Source organism: Spinacia oleracea, chromosome 3 (genome assembly GCF_020520425.1).
Source record: "Spinacia oleracea cultivar Varoflay chromosome 3, BTI_SOV_V1, whole genome shotgun sequence".
NCBI classification, from domain to species: domain Eukaryota; kingdom Viridiplantae; phylum Streptophyta; class Magnoliopsida; order Caryophyllales; family Amaranthaceae; genus Spinacia; species Spinacia oleracea.
In genome coordinates this window covers 82,989,513-83,013,830 of record NC_079489.1, presented here as the reverse complement: position 1 = coordinate 83,013,830, position 24,318 = coordinate 82,989,513, and the positions used below count along the sequence as shown (strand labels likewise).

The 24,318-nt window shown below is 38.1% G+C and overlaps 1 protein-coding gene across 1 annotated transcript; it reads left to right on the top strand.

The window, feature by feature from the left end:
- The first annotated feature begins 1,757 nt into the window (after positions 1-1,757).
- LOC130469818 (protein FAR1-RELATED SEQUENCE 6-like) lies at positions 1,758-23,497 on the top strand. Its single transcript, XM_056839312.1, has 4 exons — positions 1,758-2,037; positions 2,596-3,265; positions 3,365-3,578; positions 23,351-23,497. Exons 1-4 carry the CDS (start codon positions 1,758-1,760, stop codon positions 23,495-23,497), a joined length of 1,311 nt encoding a protein of 436 aa, XP_056695290.1.
- The last annotated feature ends 821 nt before the right edge of the window (positions 23,498-24,318 follow it).

The window sequence follows — 24,318 nt, the reverse complement described above, 5'->3', positions numbered from 1 at the left end:
CAAATTGAACTCAACAAACAAATTGAGTGCAACCACAAACACAAACAAATTATCTTCTGATTTTTTAGACGGATTAATGTTATCTCGATGAGTTTGAGGGAAATAGACGGTGAATCTGGGCAATTACTAAACGACGAAGAGGGGGCGTTCGAATGGAGGTGGGAACCTCAATCTCCCGACGATGAAGAAGATCTGAACAAGGTAAATGGAGCCTTTTTTTATTGTTCTCTCAACTCGGAAATTAGGGTTTTTTAGGTTTATAATTTCGTGTTTAATATGTTAGTTATGAATTAGTTATGAGGTAAGAATTCCGTGTTTATTATGTTAGTTAGAGGTTAGTGTTTATGAAATGAATGAAATGGATCGAATTAATGAATATTATTGAATAATAATTATGAGTATTGAACTTTCATGATTTAATCTGTATTAATGATTGCTCTGATTTCCATGTATTATTAATGGGTAATTGTTAGGTATGAGTAGTTAGGATTATAGTTGATTGATTATTTTTGGACTGATCTAGTGGCATTATTTCACATTGTAATTGAACCTTTTATTGTTTTAGATAGATATTATGCAAGTTAATTTAATTATTAATAATTTATAACATGTGTTAGAGCTGATTAGATATGTGGTTATAAATTGTGAATGAAAATGATAAGAAATAAAATTAAAGATAATATGCAGTGGCAGTAGTTGTTGTTGTTTGTGAAAAGATTGTTAGAAGTGATAATATATGGTTGTTGGAAATTTTAGGATGGGGGTGATGGTTTCAAAACTCCCTCCAAGAATTGGTATTGACTGCCTATGGGGAGGAAGAGGAAGTTCCTGAAGTGAAGGAGGGTATGGTGTTCCCCGATTGGGAGGGAATTGATGTTCAATTGAAGGCTTACGGGAGGCAAAAGGGGTTTTGTTTTGTCCGTCATTGTGGTTCATCGAAGAAATGTACTAGCAGTAGCTTGTCACATGATGGGTCTGAAATCGGAATAATAGTTAAACATAAGCGTAATTTTATGTGGACTTGTGAGTGTTATGGTTTGCCTGACCGGAAACGGAAGGTCAGTGGTGTTGTTTCTTCTGATTTGCAGGTTCATGTTGGCAGTGGTGTACGCAACTCTAAGAAATGTGAATGTCTCGTTCATGTATTTTCTAGTGTGAATGAGGTAGGGCAGTGGGTTATACGAATATCAGTCATGGAACACACAAATCACCACCCAACCCCGGGTAAGTCCCGAACAATTGCTTCATTCCAGAAGCAGTTCATTGAAGATAATCCTCATGTAGGCTGGGAATTTGAGGTTTGTAGGAAATCTGGCATGCTGCCAAATCAAGTGTATGATTTTATGTCAACGGGAAGGAATGGTAAAGCGTACATGCCCTTTTCACAGAAGGATATTCATGATTATGTTGCTAAAATGAAAAAGGAAAAGACGAAAGGCGGTGATTCTAGGGAGATGTTTTCTTACTTTGAGAAGATGAAAGACGATAATTTTAATTTTTTTCATGTGTTTAGGCAAGGTGAAGATGGGCGTTTTCTAGATGTTCTTTGGGTTGATGCTCGTAGTAGAGCGGCGTATGAGAAGTTTGGTGATGTTGTATGCTTTGACACTACCTACTTGACCAATCATTACAAAATTCCATTTGAGAATTTTGTTGGTGTAAATCATCATGGTCAAAGCATATTACTTTGATGTGCGTTGGTTTCTCGTGATAATGCCGACACCTTTGAGTGGATATTTAGTAATTGTTTGGAGTGTATGGGAGGTAAAGCACCCATAGGAATATTGACCGATCGGGATGCCGTGATGAGGAAGGCTTTAAGGTCAACCATGAGTGAATCATGTCATAGGTGGTGTTTATGGCACATTATGCAGAAGTTTTGTAGGAAGCTCGGAAAGAATGTAGAGTACCTTGATTTGAAGGAAGACTTGGAGCATGCAATTTATGATAGTCTTGATGGTGATGAATTTGAAATGAATTGGGCAACTGTGATGGAGCGGTACAACCTGTCAGAGAATGAATATGATTGGCTTCAAGGTAAGTACGCTCGTAACCTCCTTTTTGATGTAGTTTATCTTGATAAAATTCTTGTTTGTTGTTCAAATGAGAAGAACTGGTTGATATGTTCTGCACAAGATTGATCTGATCTGCACACATTATACACATATTAGTTTTGCACCATGGTGATCAGATTTATCTCATATTCACAATCTGATCTGCACAGATTAATTTTGCACTGATATGAAATGCAGAGGATCAGATTGTTATGCATGATTAGTTCAAGTGTTGCACATAGTCACACACAGCGTGATGTTGAACTGTTCTGCACCCTGATCTGATCTACACACAGTACACACTTCATGAGACTGATATGATGTGCACAGAACATTAGTTTAAATGATTTGCACAAAAGAAAATGGAGGTGCACACAACGATCTTCAACATATTAGTATAGTCTGATTTGTACAGGATCTCATTAGGCTCATAACTGCACTTGAAAAAACAGGACCACACCATATATTATAAACAATTGAACTGATTTGATTGTATGGTAGAAGACATGACATTGAACTTCCTTTTTTTTTGTATGTGTAGATATGTATGAGAAAAGGAATTTGTGGGGCCCCGCGTATTTGAAGAATTTATTTTGGGCTGGGGTGAAGATGACACAACGGGTTGAAAGCATTAACAGTTGTTTTGGCTGTTATGTTGACAAACATACGCCTTTGTATGAGTTTGCTGAGTCTTACTGTGAAGCAATGGAGGGAAGAGAAAATGCAGGAAGTAAGGCAGATGAAAGTACGACGAGAAATATTAGGCAAATTCTTACTGGATTTCCAATAGAAGAAGTCTTCCAGAAATGTTATACTGATGCTAAGTTCAATGAGGTTCAAAGAGAATGTAGTAAAATTCTTTATGTGAATTGTGTTAGAAGGAGGAAGTTGGATGATTTTGTGGAAGAGTATGAGCTTGAGGATAGGGTGTGGACAAAACCTAAATACTATAGGAAGGATATCCTAACGAAACGTAAGATAAAGTATGTCGCGACGTTTAATTCTTTGACCAAAGAAGTTAGTTGTCAGTGCAAGCACTTTGAATGCCATGGAATCATGTGTAAGCACATGATTCTTTTGTATGATTTAAATAACCAAACAGAAGTTCCTGAAAAATATATACTTCGGTGTTGGAGGAAAGATCTTGAACGAAAACATACGAAGGTGAAGGTAATGTACCATGACCCCTTGAAGACAGAGACTGTTTGCAGGTCAGATCCAATCCTCTTTCAAATCATAATAAAATCTTGTTTGTTGTTCTTAGTTAAGGGTGATTATTTATATGTTTTGTTTGATGGCCATGCCTGTAGGTATGATAAGTTGCAGGTGTTGTTTGATCCCATTTGTAAGAAAGCTTCTAGTTACAAAGAAACAGTTGATGTAGTTGTAGAGATATTTCAGTTGTTGGATATTCGTTTGGATGAGAAGATTTCCATGCTCGACAGGCATAATGATGCTACCCAAAGTGAGGAGGTGATGTTGGGAACCCCGTCTTCTGTATGTCTAGAGAAGGGTATGACTGAGGTAACCCCTTCTTTTGTTGGTGAATTTCTCCCGATACGACGTTGTATCTGAAGGAAATAATGCCCTTGGTCCAAGTATGCATTCAATGCTAAGTCTAATAAATGCGGTTCAGTATTAATTAATTATGCAAGTTAATAATTCAGTGAGATCAAGTGAGCTGAATGCCTAGCTAGAGGCCGCTTCAGTTCGAGTGGAATTAATAATATTAATCCACAGCTTACTCTTGACTGAACCCGTAGGGTCACACAAAAATTGCATGAACAGATCAAGTATTTAAGTGAATTAAATACTCCATTTATGAATATTTGGAATCGAAGGATCTCGGTTCCAGTGGGAGCTGAAATCGTCAAAAGGCAAAATATGAATACTCCGGAAATGATGATATTGCCGGAAACGGAAATATGGATCATAACGAAAATATTAATATTATCCAAGTCGTAGATGTTGCCGGAAACGGAACATGGTACGTATCGGAAAAATATTATTGGAAATAGAAATATTACCGGAATCGGAAATATTGTCGGAAACGGAAATATTACCGGAATCGGAAATATTGTTGGAATCGGAAATAAATTCCGGAATCGAAAATATTAAATATTTGTTCGAATCGGAAATAAATTCCGGAATCGGAAATAAATTCCGGAATCGGAAATATTAAATATTGTTCGAATCGGAAATAAATTCCGGAATCGGAAAACGAATCGGAAGCGCGACGTACGAAACGATAGACGGACGAGCTTGCTAGACGCAAAGCCCAGCACGAAGCCAGGCCCGCGCCTAGCGAAGCCCGCGCGCAGCAAGGCCAGCGAAGCCCGCGAGCAGCGTGCAAGGCAAGGCCCAGCAGCAGCGCCCACGATGGGCCGCGTGCTGCCAGCGCCTGCCTTCGGCCGAGCCACGCACCAAACGCCCCTTGTGGGCTGCGTGTGTGCAATGCTACGTACGATCGATTCCTTGGTCGTTTAGGATTGCTTGATTAATCGTTTTTCTAATTCTACATGAATTAAATGTTTTTGTGTTTGATTAAACATTAAATTCTAATGGATTAATTTAACTAGAATCCTAATTGATTTAGTTATTTGAATCCTGGTAGAAATCTAAGTCCGTTATTTCCACCCTATAAATACTTGGTTCATAATCACAATTTATACACAACAATCAATTAGTATTCATATAGTTTAAGTTCAAGTACGAATTTAATAAATTGCCTAAATATAAAATTAAGCTTTCGAATAAACACAAAACCTTAGATAATATTCTAGTTAATTGAATCTAAGGCGAATCCGAACGTGCTGTGGACTATCTACGGAGGTGCGACATTTGGAGTCCTAAACTTGTTCTTGTTCGGTTCGGGAGCAGCTAGGGAAGGCACGCATCACATGTATGTATCCTAAATTATGCTAATTGACTATGTGGCAATTAATTTGGATTTCTGGCTTTAAGGTTTTTCCGCATGAAATATATGATTTATATTTGTCATAACCTAACAATGGTATCACGAGCGTAATTAATTCCATTATCAATTATAGTTAACATGGATACGTTTTATAAATTTGCAATGAATTAAATGGGTGATTAATTTCTTGATGTAATTAATTGCAAATTCGTGCGATTATTTGATTATATGTTCGCATGATTTTTCGACAGTTTGTCAATAATGGTCGGAATCTTGTAATCTAATAGTGAATATCGCATGTAAACGACGTTTTAAAATTTTGACAAAAATCAAAGATTTGTCGCCGAAACCATAATTTCCAAATTCGAAACCTAACTATGACTTTTCAGAGGTTTTAGTTTTTCGAACGCAAAATTTGTAATTTTTATGATGTTAAATTAAATATTTGCGAATCTTGTATGTAAACCTTGAATCTATGACTGACCTACTGTATATGTTTAACAATTTTAAAGCCTAATCTTGTTAATTATACAACCTAATTCGTAATTGTAATTAATTTGTTGAAATTCGAATAATTTAGAATTTGTTTTGATTTTCATAATTAATTAGCAATTTAATTAGGATCCTATGATTAAAAACCACCATAAAATTTGTTAAAATTGAAAAGTTTAAAAATTTTATGACCTATATTTGAATCCATGAAAATAAATATAATCGGAAAATAATTTGAATAATAAATTTTCGATTTTTGCTTGAATTTAATGAAATTAATATGATTTATTAATTCGTGAATTAAATTAAAGTTTAATAATTATTAATTTTTATACAACCGATCACCAATGTTGCACGCACGAAGCAATGGAAGCTAAGTGTTACCCTTAAGGGGTGTTGCATTGTTCCGGCATGCGGCAACGAGCAAGGGAGCTCGTCGCCCATGCGGTACAAGGCAACGAGAAACGAGGCACGCGCGGCAGCCATAGGCTGTGCCATGTGTGCCGTGTAGGTCATCGAGCAAACGAAAGGCAATGATGCTACGTAGCGCCAGGCACGAGGCAAGGCAGCAGCGAGCAAGGGAGCTCGCATGCGCTGCGTTTTCCACTTCCCAGCGCTGGCAGCCATCAGCGAGCAAGCGAGCAGCCACAAGGCAACGAGCACAGCCCGCAGTGATGGGCATCACTCGGCCACACTCATCGCAGGCCTGGGCGCTGCTTCGTGCACGCGGCCCATGGCGCTGCGGCTGTGTTGTGCTTGGGTGAGGCTTGGGCTTCGGCCTAAGGCCTTGCCTTAGTACGTAAGGGCCGTTTTGTTTATTTTTCCGGTTGAAAACGAATTTAATTAAATTCAAATTCGTAATTTAATTTTTTCTCGGAATTTAATTTTGATTAATTTAATTATTATAAATGTATTTATGCTAATTATTTTACTAAAATTAAAACCTCGATAAAATTTAAATTAATTAATTTTAATCAACTGAAAATAAAATAAAGGGATTTAAATAATATTTATATGAGCTTTAAATTTTAATTAAATTTGTAAGTTTCCGGTTGGACTAAGAAATACATTTTTATGTTTAAAATTTGTAAAGCATGTAAATTTCTTGGTTTTAGTGGGAGCTTTTAGTCATTAAACTCTTGATTAGGTCTACATTCCTTTAAGGTTAAAACAACTCGATTAGAAAAAATAAGGATTGAATAATTTGTAGATTATTGGCAAGTGACTAGTATGGCCCAAATAGGATAGAAAATATGGTATGCGTACCATTAATTTGAATGTAAAATTGGTCTACTGCACCAAAGTTTTTAACTTTAAATATGGTTTGCGTACCATCAAATAGTTGTAATTAGTTTCAATTATAGCTTATCCTATTTGAAGAAAATGGCGCCTCCCATGGTGAAATTCAAGACGAAGTTTCAAATCCATTTTCAAGACGGAGTTTGAAGTTAAAGCTTCAAGATGAAGTCGGGCCATACTAGATCACATTTATATCTTATGCATGCTTTAAGTTATTTATTGCTTTAAATATGTCTTAATTATGCTTGAGATTATGGCTTGATTATGTTGCATGATTAAGGATTTTAGTTCACTTAAAATCTAACCAACATAGTAAGAGCCTTAAGTTCCAAACTTTAAAAAATTGAGTTAAAAGGTGCCATGCCAAAATAACGCTTACTTGGATAACCTTTACATCAATCTTAGTAATAGTTTTCCGCCATAGCAAGGTGTTACTTATTGATCCTAAAGGGATAAAGTACACAAATAATTGTGAATACATGTTAGTTTTGGTGAAACTCAACGATATAAGTAAGGAGTCCTTTTATGTTGTGGCAAATGAGATAGGTTTACCTAATAAGTTCTTAGACGTACCTATCAACCAAGAGTAGTTTCTAGACTATTAGCAAAGGATTTGCTTACCTAAAATATTTTAGATTTGAGTCTAAATACATAATGTGCTTAATTCTTCAATGATTTAAGGGTCTTGGAATCATTTTATTCACACCTGCCGGAACACTTAACTTGAATAAAATGCTTAATAAATATTGAATTATGCATGAATGCTAGAATTTAAGTTTATTAAGAGAAACTGTAAATGGTTATTTACTTGTTTATTCTCTTCAATTGTAGTTTTAACTATGGAAAACAACAATTCATTCAACATCCGCTCAATTCTCGAAAAGGAAAAGTTGAACGGGGAAAACTTCCTTGACTGGGAAAGGAATTTGCAAATAGTTCTTATGTAGGAAGAAAAGGAGTATGTCCTTGAAGAGGCGATGCCCGAAGCCGCTGGCGACGGAGTCACTCAGGCAGCCCTCAATCGTTGGATTGATGCCAACAAGGATGTAAAATGTCTAATGCTTGCAACCATGAGTGCAGATCTACAGAAAACGTTCATCAACTCAGATGCTTTCACGATCATCAGTGAGTTAAGGAACATGTTCCAAGAACTGGCTCGAGTCGAAAGATTCGAGACTCATAGACAAATTCTTGACACCAAGCTCAAGAAGGGCGATCCCGTAAGTCCACATGTTCTCAAAATGATTGGACTCATTGAGAATATGAGTCGGATGGATCAGCAGTTCTCTCAGGAAATGGATGTAGATACCATCCTCCATTCTCTTCATAACGGGTATGATAAGTTCAAGATGAACTACAGTATGAATAGTCTGGACAAAACGCTCACTGAGCTACACGGTATGCTGAAGACCGCTGAAAAGACGCTCAAAAGTGATAAGCAAGATGTGCTTATGGTGCGTGGGGGCAAGTTCAAGAAATCTGGTAAGAAGAGGAATGCTAAGAAAGGTGGTAAGAAGGCCAACCCAACTAAGCAAGCTAGAGACACCAAGTCTGAAAAGAAGAAGGTGAGCCAACCCACTTCTGAATCTGAATGCTTCTACTGCAAGAAGAAGGGACATTGGAAGAGAGATTGCTTGAAGCTTAAGGAAGATCAGAAGAACGGAACGGTCGTTCCATCTTCAGGTATTTTCGTTATAGACTGTATACTTGCAAATTTAACTTCTTGGGTATTAGATACAGGTTGTGGCTCACACTTATGTTCCAATTCACAGGGACTAAGAAAAAGTAGAAGATTAAGCAAGGGTGAAGTCGACCTACAAGTGGAAAATGGAGCAAGGATTGCTGCATTAGCTGTAGGAACTTATTATTTGTTGTTTCCCTCTGGGCTAGTTTTGGAACTGAAATAATGTTTCCATGTTCCAAGTCTTACTAAAAACATCATTTCTGTTTCTTGCTTAGATGCTAAGGGATTTTCCTTTTTAATAAAAGACAATAGTTGCTCGTTTTATTTTAAAGAGATGTTTTATGGATCTGCTAGATTAGTCAATGGACTTTATTTACTAGATCACGACAAACAAGTTTATAACATAAATACCAAAAAGGCCAAAAAGAATGATTCAGATCTCACCTATCTGTGGCATTGTCGATTAGGCCATATTAACATGAAGCGCATAGAAAGACTTCAAAAGGAAGGAATTCTAGAACCATTTGACTTAGAGGATTATGGTAAGTGCGAATCATGCTTACTTGGCAAAATGACAAAACAACCTTTCTCTAAAGTTGGAGAAAGAGCAACTGATATATTGGGTTTAATCCATACAGATGTATGTGGACCAATGAGTTCAAATGCTAGAGGTGGTTTCAGCTACTTTATCACTTTCACTGATGACTTCAGTAGATATGGTTATGTCTACCTAATGAAGCATAAGTCTGAATTATTTGACAAATTCAAGGACTTTCAGAGTTAAGTAGAGAATCAGTTAGGCAAGAACATTAAGCCACTGTGGTCTGATAGAGGCGGTGAATATCTGAGCTATGAATTTAATGACCATTTGAAAGAATGTGGAATTCTATCAGAATTAACTCCTCCCGGAACATCTCAATGGAACGGTGTGTCAGAATGGAGGAACAAGACCTTGCTAGACATGGTTAGATCAATGATGGGTCCGAACTTCCAATAGAATTTTGGGGACATGCACTAAACATAGTTGCACTCACACTAAATAAAGCTCCGTCTAAAGCTGTCGAAAAGACTCCATATGAGTTATGGTCACTACTACAAAATAGGGCTATAGCAACGCCTTTTTAGATAACAGTTTTCCTGGCGTTGCTATATCATAGCTATTGCAACAGTTAAATAATTATTAATTTTAGTAGACTTTGAGTTTGAAAAAACGTTGCTATAGAAAAGCTATTGCAATACTTATATATTATGACTATTTTATTGCAACAGTTTTTAGTTTTTTAATATTTTAATGAGATATTGCAACGGTTTTTTTTGTCAAACATCTAAAACATGTTAAAAATTAAAAATAAAATCAAATAATAAATAGGTTTATTAAAAATATTTCATATGGGCGCGTTTTTTTCCCAACAGATTGCGTTTATTTTGGGTTTCCCTCTCACTGCTTTTCACGGTTTAGGGCTTTGCGTTCTTCAAGATTTGCGTTCCTTGTTCTCTTTCGCCTTCCTCCTCTGCGTTCCTTGAAGCAACAAATTTTATCTTCCATCATCGTTCCTTTGAAGCAACATATAGAAAGTGACGAAATCCAGTTCTGAATTTGCGAGAAAAACCACGTATAATTGCTCTTAAATTTGCTCTTAAATTTGATCGAATTTGCTCTTAAATTTGATCGAATTTGCTCTTAAATTTCATAATTTTGCTGTTTAAGTTTTCAATCAATTATAATAGATTTTTGTTGTGTTTTTTTGAGTTCTAAATTAGGGTTCTTAATTAGGGAATTCGGTTAATTGGGGAATTTGGATGATTGGAGAATTTGGTTGATTTTATTCATGGTGTTTTTGTTGATTTCAATGGTTATTTTGGCTTATTTATTAAGTTTGGATCAGTTGGTTGCTCGGTGATGATGCTATGTTGGTTTTTTTTCTCGTTCTGCTCTGCGCTACCCTGTTCTATACTGCTACTGTTATACTACTGCTACTCGTTTTCAACTTGGAAATATATGGAGGGAATATTTCCATATATGTATAAAGTAGCAGAGCATGTTAGGGAGGGAATGTGATGTTGGATATATGTATAAAGTTGTATTGAGTTTTGAAGTGATCACTTGTGAGAGAATCAAGAACAACGAAAGCTTGAATACAGGTTATATTTTCTGTATATTCCAGATTATTAATAAAAATCACCCATCTTGTTCCTTGCAATCTGCTTATTTGATGTCTACGCTATGTAATTCATAGCAGTAACCTCCATTTACTCTGCTATTATTAGTTGCACCTTTTCTTTTCTTTCCCTTTTTTGGGGAGCGGGGGGTGACAAGGGGTAACCGGGTTTCTCTGTTTCTTGCTGCTTGCCTGCTTCTATAAACATGAAAATTCCAGAAAAGAACACCGCTGGCTAACAAGCTATGTGAAGCCAAATATTTACTCAAGGCTAAAGGGAGACCCTTCAAGAAAGGTGGAAAGTCCAAGGGCAATGCTGAGTCAAGGAAGAAGACAAAGCATGACAAGTCCACATTAAGCTGTCTTTATTGTAATGGAATTAGCCATTACAAGAGAGAATGTCCAAAGCTTAAAGAAGATCGGAAGAACGGAACAGTCGTTCCATCTTCAGGTATTTTCATTATAGACTGTATACTTGCTAATTCAACTTCTTGGGTATTGGATACAGGCTGTGGCTCACACTTATGTTCCAACTCGCAGGGACTAAGAAGAAGTAGAAGGTTAAGCAAGGGTAAAGTCTGAAGGAAATAATGCCCTTGGTCCAAGTATGCATTCAATGTTAAGTCTAATAAATGCGGTTCAGTATTAATTAACAAGTTAATAATTCAGTGAGATCAAGTGAGCTGAATGCCTAGCTAGAGGCCGCTTCAGTTCAAGTGGAATTAATGATATTAATCCACAGCTTACTCTTGACTGAACCCGTAGGGTCACACAAATAGTACGTAAACGGATCAAGTATTTAATGGCATTAAATACTCCATCTATGGATATTCAGAATCGACGGATCTTGGTTTCAGTGGGAGCTGAGATCGTCACAGGCAAGAAATGAATACTCCGGAAACGATGATATTGCCGGAAACGGAAATATGGATCGTATCGGAAATATAAATATTATCCAAGTCGTAGATGTTGCCGGAAACGGAAACATGGTACGTATCGGAAAATATTATCGGAAATGGAAATATTGTCGGAATCGGAAATATTGCCGGAAACGGAAATATTGTCAGAATCGGAAATATTATCGGAATCGGAAAATAATTCCGGAAACGGAAATATTAAATATTTGTTCGAAACGGAAATTGATTCCGGAATCGGAAATATTGAATATTGTTCGTATCGGAAATGAATTCGGGAATCGGGAAATTAATCGGAAGCGTATCGTACGAATTAGCATCGGACGAAGCCTGCCAGACGAAGGCCCAGCACGAAGCCGGGCCATCGCCCAGCAAGCCAGCGCGCCACAAACGCACCAGCCAAGGCTGCGCCAGGCCCACCGCAAGGCAGGCCCAGCGCGCGCCAAGGCTACGGCAGCGTGTGGGCTTGCGACAGTGGGCTGCGAGCTCGCGGGCTGCGCGCGCGCGCATGGCGCCCCTCGTGGGCTGCTGTGCGTGCGTGTGTGTTTGTGTGCTACTCGAATCCTAAAGCTACCGGGATTTGTCATATGATTAAATCTAATCCTAAAAGATTTAGTTTATTTAATTAGAGTCCTAGTAGGATTATAATTAAATAAATTAGTATCCTAATAGGATTCCAAATCCTTTTCCATAACTCTATAAATAGGTGCCTAGGGTCACATATTTACATCGAGCATTCAAGTATTCAAAGTGAGTTTTTGAGAGCAAAATTCAGTCATACAATTGCCTATAAAGTGCCGAAAATTCTAAGTACCTTAAGGGCGATTCTAGTTGGTCAATCTTAAGGCGGATCCGGACGTGCTGTGGACTATCTACGGAGGGACGACACTTGGAGTCCTAAAGACTTGTTCTTGTTCGGTTTGGGCGCAGCTAGGGAGGGCACGCAACAAAGAGTATGCATCTAAACTATGCTAAATGATTATGTGTAAATAATATGTTTTCCTGGCTTTATGGTTTTTCCGCATGATTTATGAATTGTCATATGTATCATAACCTAACAGTGGTATCACGAGCCTCTTATTATTTTCATAATCTAAAATTGCATGAACATGGTTAAATATTACAAATTTGCAAGAATTAAAAGGGGTGATTAATTTTCGTAATTGTTAATTAATTGCAAATTGCGTTTATTTAATTATACGTACGCAATTTTTCGGCAGTTTCTTCGTTACTCATCCAAATCGAGTGATTTTTGTGTCAATTCCGCATGTAAAAGGCATTCTAAAATTTTTCTGCCGAACCCAGAATTCTCAAATTCGAAGCCTAACTATGACTTTTCGGAGGTTTTAGTTTTTCGAATGCAAAATTTCGTAAATTTAAGATGTTAAATTAAATATTTGCGATTCTTGTTGATAAATCTTGAATTTTTGATTGACCTATTGTATATGTTTAACAAGTTTGAATGCCTAGCCTTGTTAATTATGCAATCTAATTTGTAATTATGATTAATTTGTTGAAAATTAGAATAATTTAGAATTAATTTGATTTTCATAATTAATTATAATTTAATTAGATACCTATGATTAAAAACCACCATAAAAATTGTAAATTTATGTTAAATTTTAAATTTTTATGACCTAGACTTGAATCCATGTTAATCGGAAATCAATTGAATAATAAATTTTCGATTTTTCGCCCTAAAATTATGAAATTAGTATTATTTATTAATTTGTCATTAATTTTAAATATAAATTTTTTAAATTTTATGCGATTCGCTCATATAACTTGCACGCACAAAGCAATGGACGCTACGTGTTACCCTTAAGGGGTGTTGTGTAGTGCGGGCATGTGACGACGAGCAAGGGAGCTCGTCGCCCATGCGGCACGAATGTAATGAACAAGGCCATGGTGCACGAGCACAAGGCAGCAGCCCTGCCTTGTGTCGTGGGCTGTGAGCAATGGACGAATGGGCGAGGGCGAAAGCAAGGCACAGCAGTCGCATGTGGGCAGCAAGCGAGCTGCGCCACAGCGCGCACTGCCTCGCGCAAGCGTGCGGAGCCTCGCGCGCAGCGAGCGCAAGCTCGCGTGCCACGAGTGCTACGCCCAGCGTCGATGCCTCGCGCAGCGAGCGAGGCTCGCAGGATCGAGCGCTGGCAAGCGCGCGCAACGAGCAATGGCCCGCATAAAGCGAGCGCTGGCGAGCGCGCGCAGCGAGCAATGGCCCGCATAAAGCGAGCGCTGGCTCGCATGAAGCGAGCGCTGGCGAACGATCGCAGCGAGCGATGGCTCGCGTGCATCGAGTGCTGGCGCGCGCAGCGAGCACCAGCTCGCGTGATGCCTTGCGAAGGAGAGCAGCAGCAGCGATGCGACGCAGCGCATGGGCTGCGCGCACATGGCCAGCGATGGTTGTGTGCGTGTGGCCCATGGGCGTGCGTTGCGTGGGGTTGTTGCGTTGCGATTGGATCGTTTTGAAATTTTAATTTGAAATTTTCAGTTTACGTAATTTTAATTAATTTTAAAATTAATAATTTAAATTATTTTCTTGGATTTTAATTTTGAATATTGTAATTATAATAAATTTTATTTATTCTAATTATTTTACTAAAATTAAAATCATGAATTAATTTAAATACGACTGAAATTAAATTAAACTTTTTGGATTCAATTATAAATTTATATGAGCTTTAAATTTTAATTAAATTTGTATGTTTCCGGTTAGACTAGAAATACATTTTTATGTTTAAAATTAGTAAAGCATATGAATTTATTGGTTTAAGTGGGAGCCCTTTTAGTCATAAGCTCTTGATTAGGTCTACAAATCCTTAAGGTTAAAACAACTTGATTAGAATTAATAAGGACTGAATAATTGGTATATTATTGGTGCCCTTGATTAATTGCTGCAAATGTTTACGTGATGCATAATGTGTTTTACTAACCAGCTTTGTGGGCCATTCATGATAATGAATGGGTGAATGGTATATATTGTATATGTACTGTTTTGCAGGTTATGAAGTGACTAGTATGGCCCAAATAGGATAGAAAATATGGTCTGCGTACCATTAATTTGAATGTAATTGGTCTAAAGTACCAAAGTTGTTTTTCAATTCAAATATGGTCTGCGTACCATCATTGGTTGTAATTAGTTTTAATTATAGCTTATCCTATTTGAAGAAAATGGTGCCTCCCACGGAGATTTTCAAGACGGACTTTGAAGTTAAAGCTTCAAGATGAAGTCGAGCCATACTAGATCACATTTATCTTATGCATGTTTTAAGTTATTTATTGCTTTTAAATATGTCTTAAAATGCATGAGATCAAAAGCTTGATTATGTTGCATGATTAAGGATTTTAGTTCACTTAAAATCTAACCAACATAGTAAGAGCCTTAAGTTCCAAACTTAAAAATTGAGTTAAAAGGTGCCATGCCAAAATATACACTTGCTTGGATATCCTTTACATCAATCTAGTAATAGTTTTCGCTCAGCGAGGTAATACTTATTGGTCCTAAAGGGGCAAGGTACACAAATAATTGTGAGTACATGTTAGTTTTGGTGAAACTCAACGATATAAGTAAGGAGTCCTTTTATGTCGTGGCAAAATCGATAGGTTTACCTAATAAGTTCTTAGACGTACCTATCAACCAAGAATAGTTTCTAGACTATTAGCAAAAGGCTTTTGCTTACCTAAGATGTTTTAGGATTAAGTCGACAAACTGTGCTTAGTTCTTCAATGATTTTAGGATCTTGGAATCATTTTATTCACACCTGCCGGAACACATAACTTGAATAAAATGCTTAATAAACATTGAATTATGCATGTATGCTAGAATTTAAGTTTATTAAGAGAAACTGTGAATGGTTATTTATTTGTTTATTCTTTTCAATTGTAGTTTTAAATATGGCAAACAACAATTCATTCAACATTCGATCAATTCTCGAAAAGGAGAAGTTGAACGGGAAGAACTTCCTTGACTGGCAAAGGAACTTGCAAATAGTTCTTATGCAGGAAGAAAATGAGTATGTCCTAGAAGAGGTGATGCCCGAAGCCACAGGCGACGGGGTCACTCAGGCAGCCCTCAATCGTTGGATTGATGCCAACAAGGATGTGAAATGTCTAATGCTCGCCACCATGAGTGCGGATCTGCAGAAAACGTTCATCAACTCAGATGCTTTCACAATCATCAGTGAGTTGAAGAACATGTTCCAAGATCTGGCTCAAGTCGAAAGATTCGAGACTCATAGGCAAATTCTTGAGACCAAGCTTAAGAAAGGCGAGCCCGTAAGTCCACATGTTCTCAAAATGATTGGACTCATTGAGAATATGAGTCGGCTGGATCAGCAATTTTCTCAGGAAATGGCTATAGACACCATCCACCATTCTCTTCATAGCGGGTATGATCAGTTCAAACTGAACTACAGTATGAATAGTCTGGACAAAACTCTCACTGAGCTTTACGGTATGCTGAAGACCGCTGAAAAGACGCTCAAAAGTGATAAGCAGGATGTGCTTATGGTGTGTGGGGGCAAGTTCAAGAAATCTGGAAAGAAGAGGAATGCTAAGAAAGGTGGCAACAAGGCCAGCCCAACTAAGAAAACTGGCGCCAAATCTGTAAAGAGGAAGGTCAGTCAACCCACTTCTGAATCCGAATGCTTCTACTGCAAGAAGAAGGGGCATTGGAAGAGAGATTGCTTGAATCTAAAGGAAGATCAGAAGAACGGAACAGTCGTTCCATCTTCAGGTATTTTCGTTATAGACTGTATACTTGCTAATTCAACTTCTTGGGTATTAGATACAGGTTGTGGCTCACACTTATGTTCCAATCCACAGGGACTAAGAAGAAGTAGAAAGTTAAGCAAGGGTGAAGTCGACCTACGAGTGGGAAATGGAGCACGGATTGCTGCATTAGCTGTAGGAACTTACTATTTGTCGTTGCCCTCCGGGCTAGTTTTGGAACTGGAAGAATGTTTCCATGTTCCAAGTCTTACTAAAAACACCATTTCAGTTTCTTGCTTAGATGCTAAGGGATTTTCCTTTTTAATAAAAGACAATAGTTGTTCGTTTTATTTTAAAGAGATGTTTTATGGATCTGCTAGATTAGTCAATGGACTTTATTTATTAGATCACGACAAACAAGTATATAACATAAATACCAAAAGGGCCAAAAAGGATGATTCAGAACTCACCTATCCGTTGCATTGTCGATTAGGCCATATAAACTTGAAACGCTTAGAAAGACTTCAAAAGGAAGGAATTCTAGAACCATTTGACTTAGAGGATTATGGTAAATGCGAATCATGTTTACTTGGCAAAATGACAAAGCAACCTTTCTCTAAAGTTGGAGAAAGAGCAAATGAACTATTGGGTTTAATCCATACAGATGTATGTGGACCAATGGGTACAAATGCTACTTTATCACTTTCACTGATGACTTCAGTAGATATGGTTATGTCTACCTAATGAAGCATTAGTCTGAATCCTTTGACAAATTCAAGGAATTTCAGAGTGAAGTAGAGAATCAATTAGGCAAGAAGATTAAGGCACTGCGGTCTGACAGAGGCGGTGAATATCTGAGCTATGAATTTGATGACCATCTGAAAGAATGTGGAATTCTATCAGAATTGACTCCTCCTGGAACACCTCAATGGAACGGTGTGTCAGAACGGAGGAATAGAACCTTGCTAGACATGGTTAGATCAATGATGGGTCAGGCCGAACTTCCAATAGAATTTTGGGGACATGCACTAAACACAGCTGCACTCACTATAAATAGAGCTCCGTCTAAAGCTGTTGAAAAAACTCCATATGAGTTATGGTTTGGAAAGCCTCCAAAAGTGCCGTTTCTTAAGATTTGGGGTTGTGAAGTATATGTCAAACGATTAATTTCAGACAAACTTCAACCAAAATCTGACAAATGTATCCTTGTGGGCTATCCAAAGGAAACAAAGGGGTATTACTTCTACAATACATCTGAGAACAAGGTGTTTGTTGCTCGAGATGGTATCTTTTTGGAAAGAGATCACATTTCCAAAATGACAAGTGGGAGAAAAGTAGACCTCGAAGAAATTCGAGTCGAACAACAAACTCTAGAGAATGCTCAAGATGACATTCAGGTTGAAACTCAGAGATCTTTAGAAGAATCTGGTGAGAATCAAGGACCATCTAGAAATGTAACCCCGCGTAGATCACAGAGATATAGATCTCAACCGGAAAGGTACATAGGTATTTTGACGAACGAGAGCTGTGAAGTTCTATTACTTGAAAGTGATGAACCTGCGACTTACAAACAGCTATGACGAGCCCTAGCTCCAAGAAATGGCAAGAAGCCATGCAATCTGAATTAGACTCCATGTCTGAAAACCAAGTTTGGGATTTGGTCGATTTGCCAGATGGCTACCAAGCCATAGGAAGCAAATGGGTTTTCAAACTGAAAAAGGACAAGGATGGGAAACTAGAAGTTTTCAAAGCTAGATTGGTTGCAAAAGGTTACAGGTAAGTCCACGGTGTGGATTACGATGAAACCTTTTCCCCAGTTGCAATGCTAAAATCTATTTGGATAATGTTAGCAATCGCTGCATATTACGATTACGAAATATGGCAGATGGATGTTAAAACCGCTTTCTTAAATGGCGTTTTAACAGAAACTGTGTTTATAACACAGCCTGAAGGTTTTGAGGATCCAAAGAATGCTAAAAAGGTATGCAATCTTAAGAAATCAATCTACGGATTGAAGCAAGCATCAAGGAGCTGGAATATACGTTTTGATGAAGCAGTTAGTGACTTTGGTTTTATCAATAAAGTAGACGAATCTTGTGTATACAAGAAGGTCAGTGGGAGCAAAATTTCTTTTCTAGTATTATATGTCGACGACATATTACTTATCGGAAATGACATTCCTATGTTGAACTCAGTCAAGATTTGGCTTGGGAAATGTTTTTCGATGAAGGATCTAGGAGAAGCACAGTGCATACTGGGCATCAAGATTTACAGAGATAGATCTAAGAAGATGATTGGACTCGGTCAAAGAACTTATATCAATAAGGTGCTTGAAAGGTTCAATATGGAAGACTCCAAGCGAGGCTACCTACCCATGTCTCATGGAATGACTCTAAGCAAAACTCAGTGCCCAAAAACACTAGATGAGCGTAGACGAATGAGTGGGATTCCATATGCATCATTGATTGGTTCAATAATGTATGCTATGATATGTACACGCCCGGATGTTGCGTATGGACTCAGTGCTACGAGCAGATACCAGTCAGACCCAGGAGAGGCACATTGGACTGCTGCCAAGAATATTCTAAAGTACCTGAAAAGGCACAAAGATCATTTCCTGGTCTATGGTGGAGATGATGAATTAATTGTTAAAGGCTATACGGAAGCAAGTTTCCAAACCGACAAGGATGATTTCAGATCACAGTCTGGGTTTGTCTTCTGCCTCAACGGAGGTGCAGTAAGATGGAAAAGTGCTAAGCAAAGCACCATTGCGGATTCTACAACTGAAGCGGAGTACATTGCTGCACATGAGGCAGCAAAGGAAGCTATTTGGCTAAGAAATTTCATAGGTGAACTTGGTGTAGTCCCCTCCATTAAAGGACCAATAGCTCTATATTGTGATAATAACGGAGCTATTGCACAGGCAAAGGAGCCTAGACACCACCAGAGAGTCAAGCATGTACTTCGTAGATTTCACCTTCTACGAGAGTTCGTTGAAAGAAAAGAAGTCGAGATCAGCAAGATTGGAACTGACGACAACATCTCATATCCATTAACTAAACCTCTGCCGCAGGCGAAGCACAACTCGCACACTGCAGCTATGGGAATCAAGCATGTTGGAGAATGGCATTGATGTCTTTATTTAATGTTATAAAGTTTTAGAGTTTAATACTTTGTAAAACGTTATTGGTTAACCATTCATATAAATGAATAGAATTCATTTTTCCCATTTAATTTGTGGTTTATTAAATGATGATTCCCTTCAATTTGACGATATATTCAAGATAGACTGTCAGGACCAGTCCTGTGACTAAGAAATGTCTATCAAGTGAACTTGAATGTCAAAGGTTGAAAATGGTCCCGGGTCGGAGTTTTCTATAAAGATGGACGCATAAAAAAACGTTAGACGACTAGAATGCAAGATGACTAGTAGTTCTGTTTCTTGAAATATGTGGACATGGCAATGTCGTAATAATTTGCATAGATACTTACTTACGGAAGACTAGTATCGGACAGAACTATGAAACTTTACTGTAAGAGATGAAAATCTGTCATAAGTAAATTTCATTAAAATTATTAGACACTAATCCTCAATACCTGAGTGATTTGAGATTACATGTTTGAGAACTGGTTACTTTGACGTTGTCAACCGTCGCACGGTAAAAGGAGGCTATAAAGGCAACGCTCTGGTAATCACCTATCAAACAAGTCTAATCTCAAGATCGCAAGATTGGGATTGTCCTCCCATAAATCGGGATGAGATGCTGAAAGTTGTACAAGACCACTCTGAGAGCTAGAAACTGTAAAATGCATGCCGTGCTCAGATGAATCATAGGCTATGATTATCTGTTTATTTGATCAGTTGAACTCTGAAACCGAGAAATACCTCTGGACATAATAAGGATGTCAACTCTTACCTTATGTTCATGAGCAAGCATCAAGCGACAAAGGAATTAGGAAATGCACACTTGTCCCTAAGGACAAGTGGGAGACTGAAGGAAATAATGCCCTTGGTCCAATTATGAATTTAATGCTAAGTCTAATAAATGCGGTTCAGTGTTAATTATACAAGTTAATAATTCAGTGAGATCAAGTGAACTGTCTGCCTAGCTAGAGGCCACTTCAGTTCAAGTGGAATTAATAATATTAATCCACAGCTTAATCTTGACTGAACCCGTAGGGTCACACAAATAGTACGTGAACGGATCAAGTATTTAATGGAATTAAATACTCTATTTATGAATATTCGGAATCGACGGATCTCGGTTCCAGTGGGAGCTGAAATCGTCAAAAGGCAAATTATGAATACTCCGGAAACGATGATATTGCCGGAAACGGAAATATGGATCGTATCGGAAATATAAATATTATCCAAGTCGTAGATGTTGTCGGAAACGGAAACATGGTACGTATCGGAAAATATTATCGGAAATGGAAATATTGCCGGAATCGGAAATATTGCCGGAAACGGAAATATTGTCAGAATCGGAAATATTATCGGAATCGGAAAATAATTCTGGAATCAGAAATATTAAATATTTGTTCGAAACTGAAATTAATTCTGGAATCGGAAATGTTAAATATTGTTCGAATCGGAAATGAATTTCGGAATCGGAAAATTAATCGGAAGCGCGTCGTACGAATAAGCATCGGACGAGCTTGCTAGACGAAGGCCCAGCACGAAGCCAGGCGCCCGCCTAGCAAGCCCAGCGCGCAAGGCATGAGCAACACAGCAGCCAAAGGCACGCAAGGCCCATCGCAAGGCCAGGCCCAGCGCGCCCTTGGGTTGCGAAGCAGCACGCGGGCTGCGAGCAAGGGGCAGCGAGCTCGTGTGGGCTGCGAGCCTGCGATGGGCTTCTCGCGCGCGCGGGCATGGCCTGCTCGCTTGAGGGTCGTGCTCGTGTGTGTGTTGAAGTTTGTGCATGCATCGAATCCTTAAGCGATTAGGATTAGATTAATTTCCTAAGTTACTAGTTTTAAGTAAACTCTAATTCTAATAGATTTAGAATACTTAAATCCTAGTAGACTTCTAATTCCATTTTTCCTACTCTATAAATATGTGATGGCATTCACAAATTTAAGAACACATAATTTCAATCATTCACCTAGTTTGAAGGATTAAAACTAAGTCTAATATTTGCCTAAAATATTCGAATATATTCATAGAACCTTAGGTGCAATTCTAGTTAATTAAATCTAAGGCGGATCTGAAGTGATGTGGACTATCCACGGAGGGATGACATTTGGAGTCCTAGACTTGTTCTTGTTCGGTTTGGGCACAGCTAGGGAGGGCACGCTACAAAGTATATGTATCCTAAATTATGCTAATTGTTATGTGGAAATTAATTTGGATTCCTGGCTTTATGGTTTTTCCGCATGATTTATATTCAATTATATGTATCATAACCTAACACAACCACCGTCTTCCACCACTGCAGCCACCACCGTCCACCACCATTATCACCACCCAACACCGCCCAACCACCCTTGACCACCACCACACCTCCCTCACCCTCTCCCTCCTCCGCACGCATCCCCTGCCCCGTTCCCCTGTCTCCCTTCCCTTCTCTGCCACGCTACACCACCCACGCCACACACCACCACCTCCAGCCACCATCACCACCTTGCCAGCCAACTACCGCCCCAAAAACCCCGGCGAGCCGTCCCCTGCCTCCTCCCAGACTCACCCCAAACACCGCAAAAATCTCCCCTGCTTCTCCTTCCCTTCGCGCAACTCACCACCCTTCCCCCTCATTGCTCCGCCGCCGCAAACCACCCACCATCACTGTCGCATTAATCGACGCCTCCCAACCAAGCCATCCACCTCAATCTTCCCTCCTCCACTCCTCCCTTTTTCCCCTGCTTCTTGCCCCTCTCGTGCGTCCCATTCCCGAAAAAAAAAACCAAACTAGTTTCATTTTAAAACTTTGGTTTGTTTCCTTAAAACCATAAATTGAGTTGGGCCAAAAACATAACCATTTTGGCTTTGGGTAAGAACAATCTAAATTTTCAGAATTTCCATAGTATTTACGTTTTAATAAATTATTTTTATAATCTAATTAATTACTCATAAATTTTTTATTATTTTTCAGCTTTTATTAACGATTTTATGAGAATAAGATTCTAGTTTTACTTATCAAATGGAATTTAAATAATATTTTCTTGAAAATCGATTTATAAATATATATGTATTTCGATTGAAAATTCGATTGATAATAATATTTTCGTTAAATTTCGAAATTATATTTTATTAAAATTCGTTATTTATAATTCGTTACTTATAAAAATTTATGATTTTACAAAATATGGATTTTAAATTATTTATCGATCTAGTACTAATTCAATGATTTATTATTTTGAAAGAAATTGGACTCGGAGCTCAGGACGAACGAACCAAGGAAAATCCCTAGCAAATCGCGGAGTTAGGTAACGACTATTGCTAGTACCCGCAATCCCCTTATAAATGTGATTAATGAAAATATGAGGTTATGGTTGAATTTATGAATTTAATGTTTTGACATGTTTTATGGATTATGGGAATGAATTATCACTAGAGGAAAAATCCTTATAGGTGGCTCATCAAAGGTTGCCCTTATCACACAAGAGCAACCTTTGAGAAAAAAAAAATTAAAAAACGTCAGTCTCTCTTTCCTGTTCTAAAAAGCGCAACCTTTGCCTATCCTAGGCCTAAGGTTATTTGTTTGTTAAACCATGCTTCCTACACAACCAGCATAAAAAAAAACCAGTGGCATCTCCATTTCCATTTTTGCCTCCGCTTAAACCCTAGATATCGCCAGCCATGGATGCCGAGTCAACTCAGATCCAGCAAGCCCAACTGGCGGCACTACTCGAAACTGACCCGGCTCCATTCGAGACTCTCATCTCTCATCTAATGTCATCCTCCAATGAACAGCGATCTCAGGCTGAAATTGCCTTCAATCTCTGCAAGCAAACCGATCGTAATTCACTCACCTTCAAACTCGCTCATTTGATTGAATTTGATTGAATATGACTTATGTTATTGTTTTGTATTTGATTGAATATGACTTATGTTATTGTGTAGTTTCTGCATTGCTTGAGTTATTCACATTATCTTGTTTCATTTAATGATGTTTTAGGTGATGGTTAAAAATTTGGAACAAGTATTGAATATGGTTTTGGGTTCATTCCAAGATCCTCATCCACGAGTGAGGTGGGAAGCTATCAATGCAATCGGGCAGTTGTCTACTGACCTGGGTCCAGATTTGCAATTGCAGTATCACTAGAGGGTTCTTCCAGCACTGGCTAATGCCATGGATGACTTTCAAAATCCTAGATTGCAGGTTAGTTGACTCCTTCAATGATTGTTAACTATTGAGAACCTAGAAAGTTGACAGAGTTCCAACTTATCTGTTTCATAGATCATGTGTTGCAATATACACTAGTTTTCACTTGTTAGGATAGGACTAAGGCTGCTTACATTGAAAAGATTTGTGTTCCTACTTGTTAATGCCCTGTTCTGGGATAAAGGCACTCTTGAGTATTAGCTTTTAAATGGTATCACAAACTACATCCCAATTGATGGGGATGGGTATGTTCAACAAACTAACATTATTGTATCTAACAACACTTGCATTCTGCCGAGTAGTATAAACTATAAAGTATATGTTTGAAGGTTCACAGTTCTGCATTTATTTTTCCGCATTATGTAGGCACATGCTGCTTTAGCTGTTCTTCATTTTAGTGAGAACTGCACTCCGGATATCTTAACTCCTTACATGGATGGGGTAGTGAGCAAATTGCTTGTTCTTTTACAGGTATATACAAGCTATATGTAATTTCTCTCTTTTTGTTCAGTAAGAAATTATCATATCATGTTGCATAGTTTCTTGACTATTTTTGTTTCCACTATTTATGTGAACATTTAACTGCGAATCGATTCAGAATGGAAAACAATTGGTTCAAGAGGGAGCCTTGATTGCATTGGCATCAGTCGCTGATTCTTCTCAGGTGCCTCCTCAACTAAATTTGTGTGATCATATTATATTGTTATAATAATGAGGGTTATTCCCCTGTGGATTAAGATGCTTAATTTACCTTTGAACTG

Coding starts and splice junctions, on each gene's coding strand:
- LOC130469818 (XM_056839312.1), top strand. CDS start 1,758: ATGGGAGGTAAAGCACCCATAGGAATATTGACCGATCGGGATGCCGTG. Junction 2,038..2,595: donor TGAATATGATTGGCTTCAAG/GTAAGTACGCTC, acceptor TTGTATGTGTAG/ATATGTATGAGAAAAGGAAT. Junction 3,266..3,364: donor AAGACAGAGACTGTTTGCAG/GTCAGATCCAAT, acceptor CCATGCCTGTAG/GTATGATAAGTTGCAGGTGT.